At 38.3% G+C, this 18664-nt stretch overlaps 3 protein-coding genes across 5 annotated transcripts; all 3 read left to right on the forward strand.

Moving 5' to 3' along the window:
- Positions 1-557: 557 nt before the first annotated feature.
- Positions 558-5829, forward strand: LOC137934018 (light-inducible protein CPRF2-like). Its single transcript, XM_068778200.1, has 6 exons — positions 558-1077; positions 1872-1968; positions 3863-4076; positions 4239-4314; positions 5010-5135; positions 5235-5829. The coding sequence occupies exons 1-6, from the start codon at positions 721-723 to the stop codon at positions 5649-5651; spliced, it is 1287 nt and encodes a 428-aa protein (XP_068634301.1). The 5' UTR covers positions 558-720; the 3' UTR covers positions 5652-5829.
- Positions 5830-5897: 68 nt separating this feature from the next.
- LOC137934015 (pentatricopeptide repeat-containing protein At1g08070, chloroplastic-like) lies at positions 5898-8521 on the forward strand. Its single transcript, XM_068778197.1, has one exon. It carries the CDS (start codon positions 6158-6160, stop codon positions 8300-8302), a length of 2145 nt encoding a protein of 714 aa, XP_068634298.1. The 5' UTR covers positions 5898-6157; the 3' UTR covers positions 8303-8521.
- Positions 8522-9523: 1002 nt separating this feature from the next.
- Positions 9524-17648, forward strand: LOC137934014 (acylamino-acid-releasing enzyme 1). 3 transcript variants are annotated; one of them, XM_068778194.1, is made up of 18 exons: positions 9524-9666; positions 10763-10944; positions 11039-11363; positions 11912-12133; positions 12242-12481; positions 12592-12666; positions 12995-13133; positions 13353-13504; positions 13607-13689; positions 13801-13922; positions 14020-14098; positions 15187-15367; positions 15649-15709; positions 15853-15975; positions 16101-16298; positions 16479-16547; positions 17240-17316; positions 17417-17648. In XM_068778194.1, exons 1-18 carry the CDS (start codon positions 9539-9541, stop codon positions 17478-17480), a joined length of 2520 nt encoding a protein of 839 aa, XP_068634295.1. In that variant the 5' UTR covers positions 9524-9538; the 3' UTR covers positions 17481-17648. The 3 variants fall into 3 exon arrangements, with proteins under 3 accessions (XP_068634295.1, XP_068634296.1, XP_068634297.1); XM_068778195.1 differs by having other exon boundaries at positions 11054-11363; XM_068778196.1 differs by having other exon boundaries at positions 9594-9666; positions 10708-10944.
- Positions 17649-18664: the final 1016 nt, after the last annotated feature.

An 18664-nucleotide genomic window follows, 5' to 3' on the forward strand; every position in this document is an offset into this window, starting at 1 on the left:
ATGCCATTTCATTTACGTATGCCAGTTGTTCATGAGGATTTAAACCCCCTTATTTTTCTATCCTAAATTCCTAAATCATAAACGAAAATGAAATTTTATGTCGTTTTTGTTTGTTTTTATGCCCAATATGTTACCTTAAAAAATCTGATCTTTTCATCTGTGTCATAAATCCGTGTTGGCCTCATTCGAATCAGATGTACAATAAACTACGATTCACGAATTGGGAAGATTACCAGGGTAAGACTGGAGCAGAAATCTCAAACTTTCTTCCATCGACGACAGTTTAGCAATTGAAAGAATTCAATTCCTGAAGGCTGTATGCCATATTGGCCTGCAAAAAATAGCCTTTCCCGTTTTTTGAATCAGATAAACTCGAAGGGGAGTTGAAAGAAGGTTATTGCTTGTATGGATAAAGCCGGATAATGAAAAAGAGGAAGAATCTGGAAATTCGGAATATATTGCAGCGGGTGCAGCTGTAAGTTGAAGACGAAGAGCTTTATTTCACAGTCGATAATGAAGAATTGAAGAAGAAAATATTAATGGTGGGTAGTGATTGATTGCTTGTCACTAGCGGGACCCACTTCCAGCGTCGCTTTCCTTGCGACGTAATCGCCACTGTATATAAATCGTCAGAGCGAAAAACTGTGGTCGTCTGATTCAGCTCAAGCCACAAGGAAGCGCTTTGTGATAGAGGAGACAAAGAGAGAAAGTGGGGAAGCAATGTATAGGGTGTTCTCGGTGGAGGAAATTGCAGACCCTTTTTGGGCATCGCATTCGCTGGGCAAGGATGAGACGTCGAAGATGAACAGGAGCTCCTCAGAATGGACCTTTCAGAAATTTCTTCAGGAAGCCTCAGCGGCGGAGGACCCGTCGGTCTCTGCTGCTGTTGAATCTTCCTCTCCGGGGAACGATGTGATTGGGGACTATGAGGTGGTCGAGATCAAGGAGCCGCCCCCGCCCTCGCGGCCGCAGCAGCCCTCGAATCTGTCGCAGGACGACCTACTCGATGCAGAGGAGTATCAGGCGAGGCTCAAGCGCCAGCTCAATCTCGCTTGTGCTGCCGTCGTGATGGCGAGGGTAGGCAAGTTTGATTAGATGCAGGCATTGTTTGCTTGCAATTTTGATTCTTTTTTTTTGGGTGCTAGGTATTTTCGTGCATGGTTCAAAATTCGTGGGGAATTCGGTCTTGTGTCTATACTGTTGTTTTTTTTTTTGAAGTTTGGCTTGTCGATTTTGATCATGGGTCTGTCGCTGGTGAGCATTCGTTTTTGCTAGATTCGTTATTTTTGGCTTCTTTTTTGTTCTCTGGTCAAACGCCGGTTTTCCTTTTTGTGAGTGTTATTTGTTTGATCGGTTAAACATTGTGTTGACATTACGTGAGCTAGGAAAGTTTGGCACTTCTGATTTGTGGTAAAGTGGAGATCAGCGATAGTGTGCATGTCTTCTTACTGATGTTTTTGATTCCTTAGGAGCGATATTATGTTTATCTCCTACTCTTCTGTCCGTTATTGCTTATCGTCGGCATCATCAGCGTCCTAGCTTCATCTTAAGTTCTGAACTTCTCCGGTGCTTGCACTTTTGACGTTAATTCAGTCTCATGGAAGACTTTCTCAAAAAAAAAAAAAAAACAATAATGAGTTTATTGAACTATATTCATTTGGTTTTGCAGGGAGAGTTGTGGATTAACTTAAATTTATTTTTAGTTTTTATGAGAACTTTATTTTCGTTATTATTTTGTTCTTTATTTGCTTTTCTTTTTTGTGTTTTGTTGTTGTTTAAACATGAGAATTTTGGATTACCAATCAGATGATGTGCTACCTGTTCGTCGACATGCTTTTGAATGTCTTCCCTTATGTGTTTAATGGAAACAGGGAGGAAGTGTAAAATCTCAAGATTCTGCTCCTGCCGCTGATAAAGGATCACCACTATCAGATGGTTCTCAGCTGACATCTCAAGTACCTATTAAAGGTGATCTTCTTATCATATGCTTGATGCTATCATGTCTCACAAAAATTGTCAGACATGGCTTCTGTAAACCTACATACCTGTATCACAGTGGTGCTTGTAAGATGGCGTCGCTGAATAACTACATCTCATACTAGTTCTGAATAGGTGATTCCAATATAGTTGGCAATAAGGAAATCAAATAGTCTGCATATTCATGTGTTAATCTTTTAAATGCATTTTCTTTTTTGGAAGCTCGTGTTTGTGTTGACATATATGAGAAACAGTAAAATGTTTCTATTTAAGGATGGAAACAGCGTAGGTTTCCTTTTTGTTGTGACCATTCTTCATACACTCGCTATTCAAAAAAAAAAAATCTTTGTAGTCTCTCAGCCATGTCTTGCTTTGCATTCTAGATAATTGTATTGATATGGATGCATTATGGGTCTCATAAAAGAAAAAAATGGGTTCACATCTTAAAGTTTTCACTTTTGCTTGCTGGGAAGTGGAGATCTCTTCCTTGTATGTGCACAATTGTGTTGGTACCAAGCCAGCTCTGTTGAATAAGTGTTATTTTAGGAGATTAGGACATGTGGCCATTCTGCATGGATATGTTTCATGCTGTACCTCCCCAGTTGGGATGAAGTCGTCAGCTGTTGATTAGATATGCCAGAAAGTTTAATTGGACTGATCTAATGAGTTTGGCTTGTATTGCTGTCTTGTGATTAATCATGATGGAGTAGTACGTTAGCATATACATAATATCTAGCAAAAGCAAAAAGTCTGCAGTCGAAACTACAACTAAAATATTTGAGGTATAATTTTTATTTATGAATATAGTGTATCCCTTAGTTCTCTAGATTCTTGGAGTAGATAAATTAGAGTAGCTGAAAGAGTTGGATTTATCAGAGGCTTAATCTCGGAAATTCTAGGCATTTTAAATTTAAGGATTGGATTCCTTTCTCTATGAGGCATTATATAGTCCAGTGTAATTACTTATGTGCTTCTGGAATGAATGAATGAATATGCTTTATGTAACTTTGTTGTTCAACCGTACATGTGAAGCTGCACTAGTTTAAGTTGAGTCAGGAGTACACAGCTAAGGCCGTAAGTTTGATTCATGTGGTATAACTTCAGAAGGATCCAACTGTTTCTGCATCAGCTGGGCTGCCATCTGACACGCTGATTCACTCTCACGTTAACATAATATTGGATTTTTAATCCTTCATTGGACTTGTAATTATTTAGGGCATAACAAATTGATGACTAGGGTTGTCATATTTGTCATGATAAATGACATATGGAGCTGAACACTCTGGCACAAAATAACTGCTGCTGCACATATGGTTCTGATCTTACTGTCAGATTTTACTGTAAAACATGAAATGCGTATATCTTTACTTGGTAGTTTTGCCTTGGTCATAAGATCCGTCTCTTGGCTGTGAAATCTGACTGTGAAATGGCAGCACTAAACTGTGTCATTCCTTATGAGACATTAAGTTGCTTGCTGTGTGAGAAGAATGACACTATTACTTTATAACAGCTTACAATTATTGTAAAGACAGACAGGTTCTATATGCTGCAATTTTTTGGGCTTATCAGGCTTGGGTTAATGGGCTATATTAAATACCAGAGTTGCATTTTCTAAAAAAAAAAAGTTGGAGTTGCTGTTGACTTCTGTGCAATTTGAAGAAAAAGAAGTTGTTCGCTGCGTGTGCTTGTAATGTTATTGAATCAGCTCCTACCTTCTTTCACATTTTTTTTCTGTGAATCTGCATTGTTGTTTCCTGGTGTTGCGACACATGTCGTTCATTTATTCTTTTGTATAACATCTTCATCACTGAAGTCTGGTAAAGACTTTCAAGATTGCAGACATACTTATAATAGTGGTGTAACACCTTCTCTATTTGGTGTTCAGCATCTGGTGGTGGTTCATCCAATACACAAGATAAAGCTATAACTGGAGGGCTGATAGGTATTCCTACTTTACCTATCATACAGAAAAATGCAGCTGTTCAAATTCGGCCTACTACTAGCGGGTCATCGAGGGAGCAATCTGAAGATGATGATAATGACCCTGAAACAGAAACAAACGAGGCTGGGGTTCCTACTGATGCAAAGCGTGTAAGGAGGTAACACCATGTGTGTTAGTTCTGCCACTTTCTTCTGTGACAATCCTGATACACATGATAACACTGTTCAGGTTTTCTAGTACAGGAGATTGTTCATTGATTCCTTCTGTTAGTGATGTATATTCTTTTAATCCTTGTTCGGACTCATGTGATGCTGTGCAGGATGATCTCCAATAGAGAGTCTGCAAGACGGTCTAGAAGAAGAAAACAAGCACATTTAAGTGAACTTGAGACACAGGTTTGACCTTTTTCTCCTGTGTTGATAATTTACTGATCTTTGTATATACTTGCTATTAACAATGCAAAAAAACTTCTTGTAGTTCTGTGCATTTTATCTTTTCTCTAGAGGTGAAAATATCAAAACATGTGTCAACTTGGATTCACATGATAATGCTCTGCCTTGGATTGCCGATGTGAAGAGAAACTTCCCCCACGAATGATTTTTCGAATATCTGGTTGTCTTCACACTAATCATAGGCTGGAAATAAACTACTTGTCTCTGACATGAATCGTTTACCCACTCATGGGATGGCTGCAGTCTTCCTTCTTCCCTGATTGTTTAATCATCACCTGGGGAGAGGATAGTGAAGCACCTCTCTGTTATGTAATCATTTTACATGAAATAGAGTTTAGGGAGACATATCTCTACTTTTTCTTGTAGAGAGCCAGCGCACTGCATTTGACTGACACATTTTTTCAAATGTGGTAAGTCTATAAAATGCAGTTTGGACGTGAAGGTGTTTCCATCCAAAATTGGTGGAGGCATTCATGCCATCTTCTTTCACATGGCCTGTGGCCTGGCTTGAAATGGCTATGTATAATCAGTGCTTGTATAACATGGCTACTATGACCTATCTGGTAAGAATACATATATTTCTCATCTGCTTAATATATTTCTCAAATATGAGTCTCGTCGATGTTTTTGGCCCATAGGTTGGCCAACTGAGAGTGGAAAACTCTGCATTACATAAGCGATTGACGGATGTTGGTCAAAAGTGTAACGAAGCTGCTGTTGACAACAGAGTTTTGAAAGCAGATGTTGAAACATTGAGGGCAAAGGTAAGCATCGCTTTGGTCCATATTTTGGTACCTACTAGAGCTAAGCTGTACTTCAAACTTTGGGAGGGCTAAGATGCATATCCTGAACTGTTGTTTCAGGTTAAGATGGCTGAAGATACTGTTAAGAGAGTGACAGGGATGAATCCCCTGTTCCCAACCATGTCGGATATATCAGCCATCAACATGCCATTCTCTAGCAGTACTGATGTAGCAGATGCTGCGGTGCCTACTGTGCAAGAATACCCAAAGCCGTATTTTCAACCAACACATGATCAAAGACTAAATGCTGTCATTCCACACATCCCTACTGCGCCTCCAGTTGGGGAGGTTCATGGGATGAACAATTCTGGGGGTAAGATCGAACGATCCCCTTCAATGCAACGGGTGGCCAGCTTGGAACATCTGCAGAAACGGATTTGTGGTGGAGCAATCACTAGTGCTCCAGTGCAATGGGAAGCTGGTTGGGAGTCTGAACCCTCTCTTCCAGTGGACACTACTAAACATGGTCAAGTGTGAATATTTGGTCATCGTTGTAGCTGGAACCAAGATCTTTTGTATGTGAAGAGCTCTGTTAGGTTTATAATTTTTGGGCATCGCCTCCAAGCGGTTCTTGAAGTCTACTGTTTCCTGTATTGACGTTTCTATTGACTTACATGGGCTCTGCCAAATACTATCTTCCTTTTTGCATATTTTAGCTTGATTGCTCTTTTATTTTAGAATCTGCCGAGCGCCAACCTGGTTCACTCGTCCGGGTTTGTCTTTTTTTATGTTCCTCAACGCACGGATTTATTCTTGAAGGCTTCTCCTACTGAGCAGGTGTTGATGGTTCGGACAGAAGGTTCCTATTTTAATTGGAATGAACAAGCAGCAGGATTATCTAAGAGTAGAAGTCAACTGGAACCTCTTTAACAAATTAGATTACTAGTTTTGAGACTTTTACTTCCAGACCAAGTTAAATCAAGGAAGACTCTCCGATGCTCTTCAGCCTAAGCTGAATCCAATGTTTTCGAATTGTTGCACACATGAGCCTATCTGGAATCACAATCCAGTCTTTGAGGGTCACACATCGTATAAAATCCGTCTTGGTTCCCGGCGGTGGTAATATCTCGGACGCCCTGAATGAATTCCACCAATTGCCAAATCCTTCTACTTATCTATGGAATAACATCATCAGGGCCTGCTCTGCAAAAAATGCTCCAGGAGAATCTATTTCCCTTTACCTTCAAATGCGTCAAAAAGGAGTGGCGCCTGATACCTATACATTCCAGTTCTTGTTCAAGGCCTGCTCGAAGGTGGCTTCAGTTCGAACTGGGCAGTCTTTACATGCCGATTTCATCAAACGGTTAGACATCTCTAATGTATTCATGGAGAACTCTCTGGTTCACATGTACACAGAATTTGGGCAAATAGCCGATGCTCGGCTCGTTTTTTATCAAATGTATCAGAAAAATGTAGTTTCTTGGACAACAGTAATCGGGGGTTATGCAAAGATAGGGGAAATGGAGGAGGCATTGCAGCTGTTCGATGAAATGCCTGAAAGAAATGTTGTTTCTTGGACTAGTATGATTGCGGGTTATGCTCAGAACGGGCAACCTGAAGAGGCTATTGGGTTCTTCAAGAAAATGGTGTCTGCCGGTGTTAAGCTAGATGGTGTTGCTGTTGTTTCAGTCCTCACAGCTTGTGCCCAGATGAAGGTGTTAGATATTGGTATGTGGATTCATGACTTGGTTAAGAGAGACAATATTCCTATGAGTAGCAAGTTGGCAGTGGCCTTAGTTGACATGTATGCCAAATGTGGAGAAACCAAGGCTGCTCATTCTGTATTTGAAAGCATGGACCAGAAAGTTCTACCAGCATGGAATGCTCTCATTGATGGTTACTGCAAATTGGGGGATCTTACCAGTGCTCGCTCACTCTTTGATCAAATGGACGAACAGGACATCATCACGTTCAATTCAATGATCATAGGGTACATACACGTTAATTGTTTCAAAGAGGCTTTATTACTGTTTCCAAAACTACAAGCCTTGGATTTAAAGCCTGATCAATTTACTGTAGTGGGTTTACTCACAGCATGCTCCAATCTGGGTGCATTAGATCAAGGGAAACTATTGCATGCTTACATCCAGGAAAGTTTCATTCATCAGGATGTCATTCTGGGAACAGCACTTGCCGACATGTATTCAAAGTGTGGGAGGATAGATCAATCACTCTTAGTTTTCAACCGAATGTCGCAGAAGGATGTTTTATCTTGGTCGGCTATAATTTCAGGCCTCGCTATTCATGGGCAGGGAAAATTGGCTCTTGCACTTTTTTCATCTATGCAAAAAGAAGGCCTTAGGCCTAATAAGGTAACATACATTGGTGTTTTGTGTGCATGTAGCCATTCTGGTCTTGTTGAAGAGGGCCTTGTCCATTTCAGGGAGATGCTATCTGTGTACAATATACAACCAGAGATTGAGCACTATGGGTGCATGGTGGATGTTCTAGGCCGTGCTGGTCTCCTAAAAGAAGCAGAACACTTAGTTCAACAAATGCCAATGGAACCAAATGCTATCATCTGGGCATCCTTATTGGGGGCATCCAAAGTTCATAATGATGTTGCTTTGGCTGAAAAGGCAGCTAAACATCTTCTTGTTCTAGAGCCACTGAAGGATGGAGCTTATGTACTCTTATTCAATGTTTATGCCCGTTTAGGAAGGTGGGCTGATGCAGTTCATATCAGGAGCATGATGGAAGGCCGAGGCATTAGAAAGACAGCCGGGTGCAGCTCGATTGTGGTGGGCAGTCGTGTGCATGAATTTGTTTCAGGTGATAGATCACACCCTCTGTTTGAAGATATCCAACTGATGATCAATGAGATTAGCAAGAAACTGAAGCTGGCAGGCTATGTGCCGAGCACATCAGAAGTGTCACTGGACTTAGATGAGGAGGAAAAGGAAAATGCATTGTTGACTCACAGTGAGAAGATGGCTATTGCTTTTGGTATCATGAAAATAGGGGCCACTCTGCCTTTGCTTGTAATCAAGAATTTGAGGGTTTGCTGTGATTGCCACTCTGCAATCAAGCTGATTGCTAAGATTTGGAATCGAGAAATTGTGGTCAGAGACAGGGCTCGGTTCCACCATTTTAGAGAAGGAAAATGCTCATGCAATGATTTTTGGTGAATTAGCTCAAGCTTTGTTGTTGGTTTATGTGAAGTAAAATTAGTTGCATGAATGATAGCCCTCTTCTTTCTCATCGACACTAACCATGTCTGTGTTTATTTCACTAAGTACCCTCTAGTGTGATTTGTTTTAGTTCCTCAGTATTCATTTTTAAGAAGAAGAAACCAACAATTCTGTCTATGATGAGCTCAAACTCAAGTTCACTTCTGGAGTTCCATCCAGTTCATGCCAAGAGGGAAAAAGAAAAAAGAAAAAAAAAAAAACCCATCTTAGTTGGTGTGAAGAGAATTACAGCAAGTAATAGATAAAACTCTGATCCTTGTCTACATTATATCTTTGTAAAGTTCTTTTGCTCATATCTTTATTTATATTTATATATAATTCACTAATATTTTTTTGCAACATAAAAAAAATCCATTCAAAAATGTTTTTCGTTTATTAAAAATCATAAAAAGAACAATCAAATCATGGTAACTATGAAGTAAGAACTTAAAATTTTTAACCATTAATTTGCTCTATAGTTAGAGTGGACATCGGTGTAAGACAAGACAAACTGATCTATCGATAATTAGGGTTTGTTTGGAATCCCATGGAAAATTAAAAAAATAAAATTTTTACCTTTATTATTTAAAAAAATAGTTAGTGAAAATAAAATAATGATTACATTATTTTTTTTATCAATTATTTTTTAGAATAATAATAGTAAAAAAAATTTTTTTTTTTTCTTTTCTTTGAGGCTCCAAAAAGACCCTTAAGGGTACCTATTGTTTGATTCAAGTGGAAATATATAGAAACAAATGGGAAAAAAATGGAAACTCATGGAAATTAAATCTTATTAGGAGTGGATAAGGAAACTTAAAACCATGGTATGGACCAAGTCCAAAGGACCCAAGTAACCATGGCTTCTACGAACAAAGCCAGTGGCCCCGTAGATGGCTAAAGCAACTTCCGATATCTACGAGAATCTCGTATCCTGGCAGTATGAGACTCCATTTTCTCGTTCTGAAATCAAATGTTGGGGAAAATGGGAGTCACTGTGAAACGGATAAAAGGAAAATCTCTGTGGGAATCGAATTTCCCAACACGTCCCGTCAGGAAAGCTCAAGACGCTGCCCTGATCCTAACGCCATTGAGCAGGAGGCTCGTTCCCTACGTGAACCAACCAACCCCTGACCAAGGTAAGGAGTTGGGGTGCGTAGTGTTCATCCCGCGCATGCTAGTCTTCGATTAAGTGAAATGGCTTCTACGTTGACCACGGGGCATTGCTTCTCAAAATGGTGGCGCACGCACTGTCTGCAGTGTCCACTTTTACTTACTGCGTCACCTGTCCGCCGGCTTCCATTGAGGATCTCTTCACTCCCCATGTAAGAGTCCTCTCTCTTTCTAGTTCTGTTTTATGGCACGATCAGTGAGTTCCTTCATTGGAATTAGTCTTTCGCTTCTTCGATGGATTTTATTCTTTTTTTTCTTCTTTTATCCTCTGAGTTAGTTCTGGATAATGCGGTCTTAAAATCTGCAAGACGTATTTTATTGGTGAAGTTTATGTGGTATACTTGAGGCAGAGACTGTTTTAACTCGTATATAACTGGAGGTATCTGTTGTCAAACCGTTCTAGTTAATTGGCCTCATAGACAACCTAAAAAAGATGGATTTGTTGGTCTTTGGGGAATCTTGTAATGATCATTTAGATGCATCATTTATGCACGTAATCAAGGAACTGTGAATAAGTATTTTCCTGCGAACTCACTTTTAACTGACATTCTGAGGCAAGAGCAGCTGTTCGGTAGAACTATGGGAGGTTTGGGATGTTTTGTAACACAAGAGCGGTGTCCCACAATGATATTTTGGTTCTGAAAGTAAAGGAAGTCATGGCTTGCTATATATTTTTTTATACTTATGGCTGTTATGTGCTGGTTGCTCAGATAAGCAGCTCATGACGGATACATTGCAATGATCCTGAATGTTGTTTGAAATGGCACATCTCTTATGATCTTATCTTAAATTGATACAGTGATTCCAATGTATTATTTACTCCATCACATTATTTCAGGTGTATATATTATGACTTCACTCTTGGTAGAAGATATCGGAGTCCATTTACAAAACATTATAGAGGAAAAAGGAAAAGAATTTTTCCCTTTCTGACGGAAACAGTTTCTTATTGCTCAACAGATTTCAAGTTCCTGTAACTCAAAACCTATTATAGGAAATAGAAACTAAAGAAAAGGTGCTTCTACTACAAGGATATTTTTAGGAAAAGTTTATCACTTCAAGTTCAAAAAACTAGGTACTCATGATCTGGTATTCTTTCTTCATGTAAGTTCTCGTGTATTGCATTGTTGTTGGTTCTCTCAACTGTTTTAGATACTTTCTGAAGTATACTATATTTTTTGTTTCTTTTTCAGTTTACTGAGAGATTTTGATATCTCGCTTTCACCTGTTGCTTCCTTTTATCTTCAGTCATCAGCGTGGAGAGTCAACCATCTCAGCTAAGGGTTCGTCTGTGGCTGCTTTGCCTAAGCAAATGCCTCTTAAAATGGATCCAGCTATGGAGGAAGAATATACTTCCCAATCTAAGTTGCTTCAAGATTTTACCAATTTTCCCACCATTAACAAAGCATGGATATTCAACTCTGACAGTGGTATGTGGTCTTTAAGCGTCCTTGGTTCTGATTTCATATTATTGATTTGGCTTGATTCATTAAAGCTGTATCTATCTCTTCTTTACTTTCATAGATTCATTCGCTGCAGGAAATAGTTCCCAAGCAATGTTTTCAATTGGCCAGCCAAGTCTCCTAGCAAATAAAAAGAAGACTCTCATCCTTTCTGCTCATATCACAAAGGGCATTAAAGATTCAGTGAACTTCCAATGGTCTCCATTTCCTGTTGAGATGGTTGGTGTCTCTGTGATTCTTCCATCACCTTCAGGTTCGAAGCTCCTTGTAGTTCGGAATAAAGATGATGAATCCCCAACACAGCTTGAAATCTGGGGTTCGTCCCAGTTATTAAAGGAAATTCATATTCCCAAATCCACCCATGGTTCAATTTACGCAGACGGATGGTAATCTATATACTTTGATGCTTCCAGTCTTACTCTTTTCTTTCATTTATTTAATTACTTAACTATTGTCGTTTTAAAAACAAAAAAAAAAAAGATTTGAAACCTTTTAAATCAATGGAACCAAAGATGGCCGTTGAGCCAAGTCAGTCAATCTCCTTTTCATATTATTAAGTAGAAACATCCCCCACTAGCAGTCATATCATTGCTATAGGAGCTATTGCACTGTAGATGATAGTTTTTTGAAAGTTCTGTCGTAGATGTCACCAAGATAGACATTCTTGGTTAATGTTTTATATATTTAGGAAATGACCGTAAGTCTGTATCTACCATGTGTGGTAGTTTCTAAAAGATGATAGGGCATGTTAAGTATAAGCACTGGATGATTAGAACAGTAAAAATGGGATGAATAGTAACATGGCAATGCTATAAATATGATGAATAGTGCCCAGTGAAGAAATCAGTAATAATATCTATCCTATTTCTATATTGCTTTGTTGCATAGTCCTCTATGATAATTAATTTGGATCACTCTTGTTATGATTTTATAGGTTCGAAGGTATCTCGTGGAACTATGAAGAAACACTAATTGCTTACATTGCTGAAGAGCCATCTCCACTTAAGCCTGTGTTTGATGGCTTTGGGTACAAAAGTGATGCCTCCATCGACAAGAGCTGTGGAACCTGGAAAGGACAGGGAGAGTGGGAGGAACATTGGGGTGAAACCTATTCTGGGAAAAGGAACCCTGCTCTCTTTGTCATCAATATCCACAGGTCCCCTTTATCTTGAACTGATATACCAGTTTTTCTTTGGAGAGATTACTGGAATTTCTTTTTCAAGTTGTGAGAATTAGTAACTGAATCTTGCATCTGTTTTTCCAGTGAAGATGTTCGTGCTGTAGAGGGAGTTGACAAATCCTACAGTGTGGGACAAGTTGTATGGGCTCCATTATCTTCCCAGAGTAGCAGTCAATATCTAATTTTTGTTGGGTGGGCAGCGGAAATTGGGCCTCTGAAAGCTTCAAGGAAGCTTGGTATAAAGTATTGTTTCAATAGGCCTTGTGCCTTATATGCAGTTCGTTCTCCTTTCAGTGAACCTGAAGTTCCAGAAGAACAGCTCAAGTCAGTTTCTGACTTCAGAGAAACAAGTTAAAAGTTTTGCTTTTCCTATCCATGTACTTCTTTGCAACTTCTAAACTGACTGCTTTAGAATCCTTTTGAGGTGTATGCAGTAATGTAACCAAAGATTTATCGAAGGTGATTAAGCTAACTGAAGGCATTAGTAGTGCTTTCTATCCTCGGTTCAGGTATTATATATTTGGATTTTATTTTCTTTTAGGCATCTATTTTTGCCACTATTTAGTCTTCTAACGGACAATCTTTGTTGTAGTTATAAGTCATACCTATTAAATTTCTGATACCTGATATAAGTTCTCCCCAACAAGAATGTTGGTTGACTCTCCTAAATCTCATAGATGAGTCATATTGATGTTTGAAATGACAATGCATGATTATATATCTACGATAAACTCATTTCCCGTGTTAAAGCTAAACTTGTCACTCTCCTTGCTCTATGCCATTATATGAAATGAGGGGAATTATCTGAATACTAAATTCATAGAATTATATTTACAGCCCAGATGGAAAGACCCTTGTGTTCATGTCTGCGAAATGCTCAGTGGATACTGGTGCTCATTGTGCCACCAACTCTCTCCATAAAATGGATTGGCCTGCTGATGGACAGCTGAACCCAACACAAGAAATTCTTGATGTGGTGAGCTATTGTGATTTATTCAGTTCTATTTGTAATATCTTGCTCAAAATTTTGATTTTTTTTTTAATTATTTGCTTTACTTAAAAAGGGACAGATTTATTGTCACTTAAACCAAATATACGAGTTTCTCATAATCAAGAATACAGAAGATTGAACATGCAATTTTGCTCTCTTCATCCTCATCACCCTCATATTTATGTTTGGTCAAACATTTTGTAGGTCCCAGTCGTGATGCATGCTGAGGATGGTGGTTTCCCAGGACTATATTGTTCGAACGTTCTCACTCAGCCATGGCTTTCTGATGGATCTACTTTGGTTTTGTCTTCCATTTGGGGCAGTGTGGAAACCATTCTTTCTGTAAATATATTGAGGTATTGTATACAGGAATATTCTTTTCCATATCATATCATTTTCGAATCTATGTTTGTCATTCCTCAGTTTACTTCATAATTATGTAAACATTCTTTATGCAGTGGAACGGTGACACGGATCAGCCCCACTGATTCAAGTGCTTCTTGGGATGTTCTTGCAGTGGAGGGAGATAACATTCTGGCTGGTAAATTTATATGTAGATACTAACAAGCGAACCCTTTATGATGATGCACAGATATTCATTTTAATATATGTTTTTAGATTATCTTATTTTTCGTTTCTTTAACTGCTGTAGTATCCAGTACTCCCATAAATCCACATCAGGTATGGTATGGATCTTTTGTAAATAAAAAGGAGCTCGGTGTTGCATGGGATTGGTCAACTGTGTCAACTCCATTTACAGATTATCCAGAACAGGTTTTATTCATTTTGGTCTTTTCAAATTATTGTTTCTGTGTATATTATTTTTTTAATTCTATTGTATTTATTAATTCCTGTTTTTGAGCTATGTCAGGTGAAATCATTGCTTTCATCACTTCAATATAGTATAATGAAGATTCCAGTTAGAGATATTTCTGAAAATCTTCCTGAAGGTATTTGACTAGCATTGCCTCATAATCTGTGCAGAAATACGACTTTCATTTGTTATCACCTTCAATTACATGTTCTAGTCCTAGGAAATGACTACTATGAGAGAGTGATGGAACTTTTCTTGGAAATGTCATGCTGGAGTTCATGTAATTGCCTAACACTGTTGCTCATGATGTGCTTCTTATTTCATATTCTTACCGTATAGGTTAAACTTAGAAGTTGATGGGTGCGAGCCTAGTTCAGTAACAAGTAAAAGCAAAAGCGGAAGTCAGTGTGAAATGAGAGAGCACCAAAGATGATATAATTCTAACTGAATTATATTGAATCCAATGAAGAAGAAAGAAAGAAACAGGGGTTGGATGATAGTGCTAAAATTTAAATTTGGAGAAGTAATCTGGAAAGATACATGGTCAAAAAGAAATTTGGAGAGATACTATAGGGACAAAGACCAACAGATGTTACATATGTAGATGTTGTACATGAAACCACGATCTGTTATTACTGAATAAATTTCAGCTGATTCTATTGAGCAGTTTGTTAATGAAATCCTTCCATGGATTGTTGTGCATACTTTAGAAGAAATTAAAGATCTTTGCTTGCATTGTGATACTTGACAGATTCATATCTCTAAAAAATTAATCCCTTGTGTTTCTTATTAAGCTGTGGACTATCAGGATGATCTCTTATAATTGGCTAATAATTTTGGAATGGACTTGGACCTAAATTTAATATGATATCAAAGCAGGTACTTGTACTCATGTAGGAACCACAATGAAAGCCCACACATGAGGGGAGCGTCACAATAGTCCTACATAAAGCTAGGGTTAGAAATATTGTGCCTATCACTTCGGAAAAGGTCTCCTAAGCTAGTCATTTTAGGATGGACCTGGACCTAACTTAATGCATCTCTTTCTTTGGATTGTCCTAGTTAAATTTTGTTTTCTTTCAAAAGCAGCAATCTGTAATTGCCGATGCAGAAAACAGTTGCTGAACGTTGCTTGAATGGAATGACAAATCAGAGTTATAATATTTTGATCTGGTCAGAGACTGATTCTCTGTTAATATATTTTTGCTGTTCAATTCACTGCAGGAGCTAAGAAACCTTTTGAAGCTATATTTGTGTCAAGCAAGGATAATGGGAAGAATGATTCATGTAATCCACTAATTGTTGTCCTTCATGGAGGACCGCACTCAGTCTCACTGTCTAGCTATATGAAGTCATGGGCATTCCTCTCCTCATTGGGTTACAGTTTGCTCATAGTAAATTATAGGTAAATATATTGTCTTCCTAGTAAAGATTGGTATCTGAACATGCTACGAGTGCAATTTTTCATGTTTAATCACACCAAAGGCTTTTTAATTGGATTATTGAAGCATAAGGATTAATTCCCATTTCATGCATAACAGGTAAATAGGTGCTTCCATCATTTGTCTCTTTTCATTACTATTTGTCTTGTCTCGGATGCAGCCTTTGGAGGTTTAAGAACTGAAGGATACAGTAAAAAAATTGTGTGGAGATAGTGATTGTAGGTTTTCTACTGATTTGTTTCAGGGGTTCACTAGGATTTGGAGAGGAGGCATTACAATCTCTTCTTGGGAAAATTGGGCATCAGGCATTTAATTTCTTTCTTGAAATCTTTTCTCATGAATTTCAAATCACATTTATGATTGTTCCTGATCTGATCTCTAAGTTCAGCTTATCAAAATTCTGGATGATAACAATAATAACAAAATTTGCCAATGAATGAATGGGCAGGATGTCAATGATGTACTCTCTGCTATGGATCATGTCATAGAATTGGGTCTTGCAGACCCATCTAAAGTAGCTGTTCTTGGAGGCTCGCATGGTGGTTTTTTGACTACCCATTTGATTGGCCAGGTTAATGTTTATTTTGATTTCGTATGGGTGAAGGGCTTTAATAATGTGTTATTTTTCATCACTTGTTCAAGTTGACAACCTGATAACCGATTTCCTAAACCACCTTTTTCTTTTACATGGTTCAGGCCCCAGAGAGGTTTAAGGTTGCTGTCGCTAGAAATCCTGTATGTAACCTTGGATTGATGGTTGGTACTACAGACATTCCTGATTGGTGCTATGTAGAGGCCTATGGGAGTGACTGGAAGAGTATTTTTACTGAAGGCCCTTCAGCAGAGCAGCTTTCTCACTTTCATGGAAAATCTCCTATTTCACACATTTCAAAGGTTTGTCTATGATAAGTTATGATAAGTGGTATTGGCCCAATTGAAAGTTTTCTATGAATCACAATTAGTCAAGCACTTAATTGTTATGCCAAAAGAAGGTACCAGGATTATATTTTAGTAATTAATGCAAAAAAGTCTTATTATTTCTCTTTGTTGAACTTTTTGAATTTGATGTTGCAGGTTAAAGCACCAATCCTTTTCCTCCTAGGTGCCCAGGATCTTCGTGTTCCAGTTTCTAATGGTTTGCAGGTAGACTTTTACCCTCTTTCCTTTGTCCAATAGATGAGTGACCATCACTTCATTTCCATTACTTCTTACTGTTAGTATTTAGAATACTTGACAGATAATCTCTGCTAATTGTTATATTTTATTTATTATGTTATTACACAATTAGTGCTATTAGACGAGTCATGCATTATGGAGAGCAATTTGTAATTTTTATCAGTGGCATCAATACATAGGGAAGGGTCACTTTTGATTGTTTGTGCCAGAGTTGCTGTACTCGTACCAGGTCTTGACTAGTACAGCCTAAAATCTGAGATGACCTGCTTGAGATGAGTCCACTCTGTTGAGATCTCAGATGATTTAGACCTTTTTTCTCATCCCAGATTCCTCAAAAATCTGAGATGACTTACCTGAAACAAGTCAAACATACTGATGAGCAACAGTAGTTTGGACACGTTTTCTGGAGATGTATAGGTTAGAAGATGTTGAGATGAATGATACTGGCAAAGACATTGTAGACCTAAATAGGGAGTAAGCAGATGATGGAGTCAACGAAGAAGAGGGCTTTCTTGTATCATTCTGCTCTGTCTTTGATTGCATGATTAAACTAAAAAGGAAATATATACAGATAATTTAGAAGAGTCTAAAAGTCAAACTTTTATTTTCTTAAGCTTTGATTACTACCTTTCTGAACTCTTTGATGCTTCAATGCATAGTATGCCCGAGTACTGAAGGAACAAGGGAAAGTGGCAAAAGTGATCATCTTTCCTGAGGACAACCATCCACTAGACAGGTCTGTTATTTCTCTGAAAACCCTTCAAACTACTCAAACCTGGCTCATTTTTCACCAAACGCGAACATCTTAAGCTGACTCTCTTTTTTCATCTCCTTAGGCCACAAACGGACTTTGAAAGCTACGTCAATATTGGAGTGTGGTTCAAAAAGTACTGCAAATGAACTATATTGCAGCTGTCAAAACTCTTGCAGAGAACCGTGGAGAAGAGATGTCACAGCCACCCAAAAAAAACAGCTTTTTTGAAGAAAGCTGCTTAGTCCTAAATTTCTTTGTTTCACATCTTGAAACCTTTTTATTGTATCAACACATCCAAAATTTGAATCGTGTAATGCAACATGAATCTCCATGCACCCACCACTGCTTCGGAAAGATAAAAGAGATAAAAAAATAACAAAATTTGAAAATAAAATCGACAATGGTCGAAAGATCCGACCTGAGTTTATGAGGAAAATCTTTCATAAATTATCTTGAGCAAACAGAATATTGAGATAATATTTAGGGTTTATTTAAAATTCTTAGAAAAGAAAATAAGAATTTGATCATTATTATTTTAGAAAAGAATTAACAAAAATAAGATAATGATCAAATTCTTTTTTTTTTTCTTTTTCTTTCCATAAGTTCATGGATTTGATTGACAGTATTTAGTCAATTTATGACAAGTTACTCGATAATCCTACTACTTTCAGAGGGAAAAAAAAAAAAAAAGACTACCGGGATAGTTCTCGATGCATCAGTGCGCTAAGTGCACGCCGTCGATGTCGTTTCAGCATGAGCATTATCGACAGCGTCGAACCAACAGACGAGGAAAATTGCTTCAAAATCCTCTTATTTCCATAAAAAGCTATGCAATCGCAGAGCGTGCTTAAAAAATCAGCACTCTACATGCACACTGTGAATTTAAACTTGATCACGATCAAGATTTCGCATCTCCGGGAAGAATGTTGTACGATTCATGAATAGAAAGATCTTTTACCATTTCAAGATGGATCAGATCTCGACCTTGATCACTACAAGTAGCCCGCGCATCAACACCGTTTTTGCATCTTCATCACAAACAGATCAAAGATCTTGTTCCAGACATTCAGAAATGGCCAAGCTTTCTTTCTCTTGCGTTTTTCTCATGCTCGTCCTTTGCTCAGGTTCGTCGTCTCGTTTCTTACATACAGAGAACTAACTAAAAACTTCGGCGTCACCATTCTTACTGTTTTCTTTTGCTGGTAACGTTTGTGCAGTGGCGCTGCTGGGACCTGCAGTGCAGGCACAGAAGAGGTGTACTGAAGTGTTGGACCCGAATGCCTGCAACCTTTCAGCCTGCAAGCAGAAGTGCTACGAAACGAGAAACGGC

The sequence above is a fragment of the Aristolochia californica genome, unplaced genomic scaffold (genome assembly GCF_029961685.1).
Source record: "Aristolochia californica isolate CCGP_79_NKW_82.1479 unplaced genomic scaffold, dmAriCali1.0.hap1 SCAF_6, whole genome shotgun sequence".
In the NCBI taxonomy this organism is placed as follows: Eukaryota; Viridiplantae; Streptophyta; class Magnoliopsida; order Piperales; family Aristolochiaceae; genus Aristolochia; species Aristolochia californica.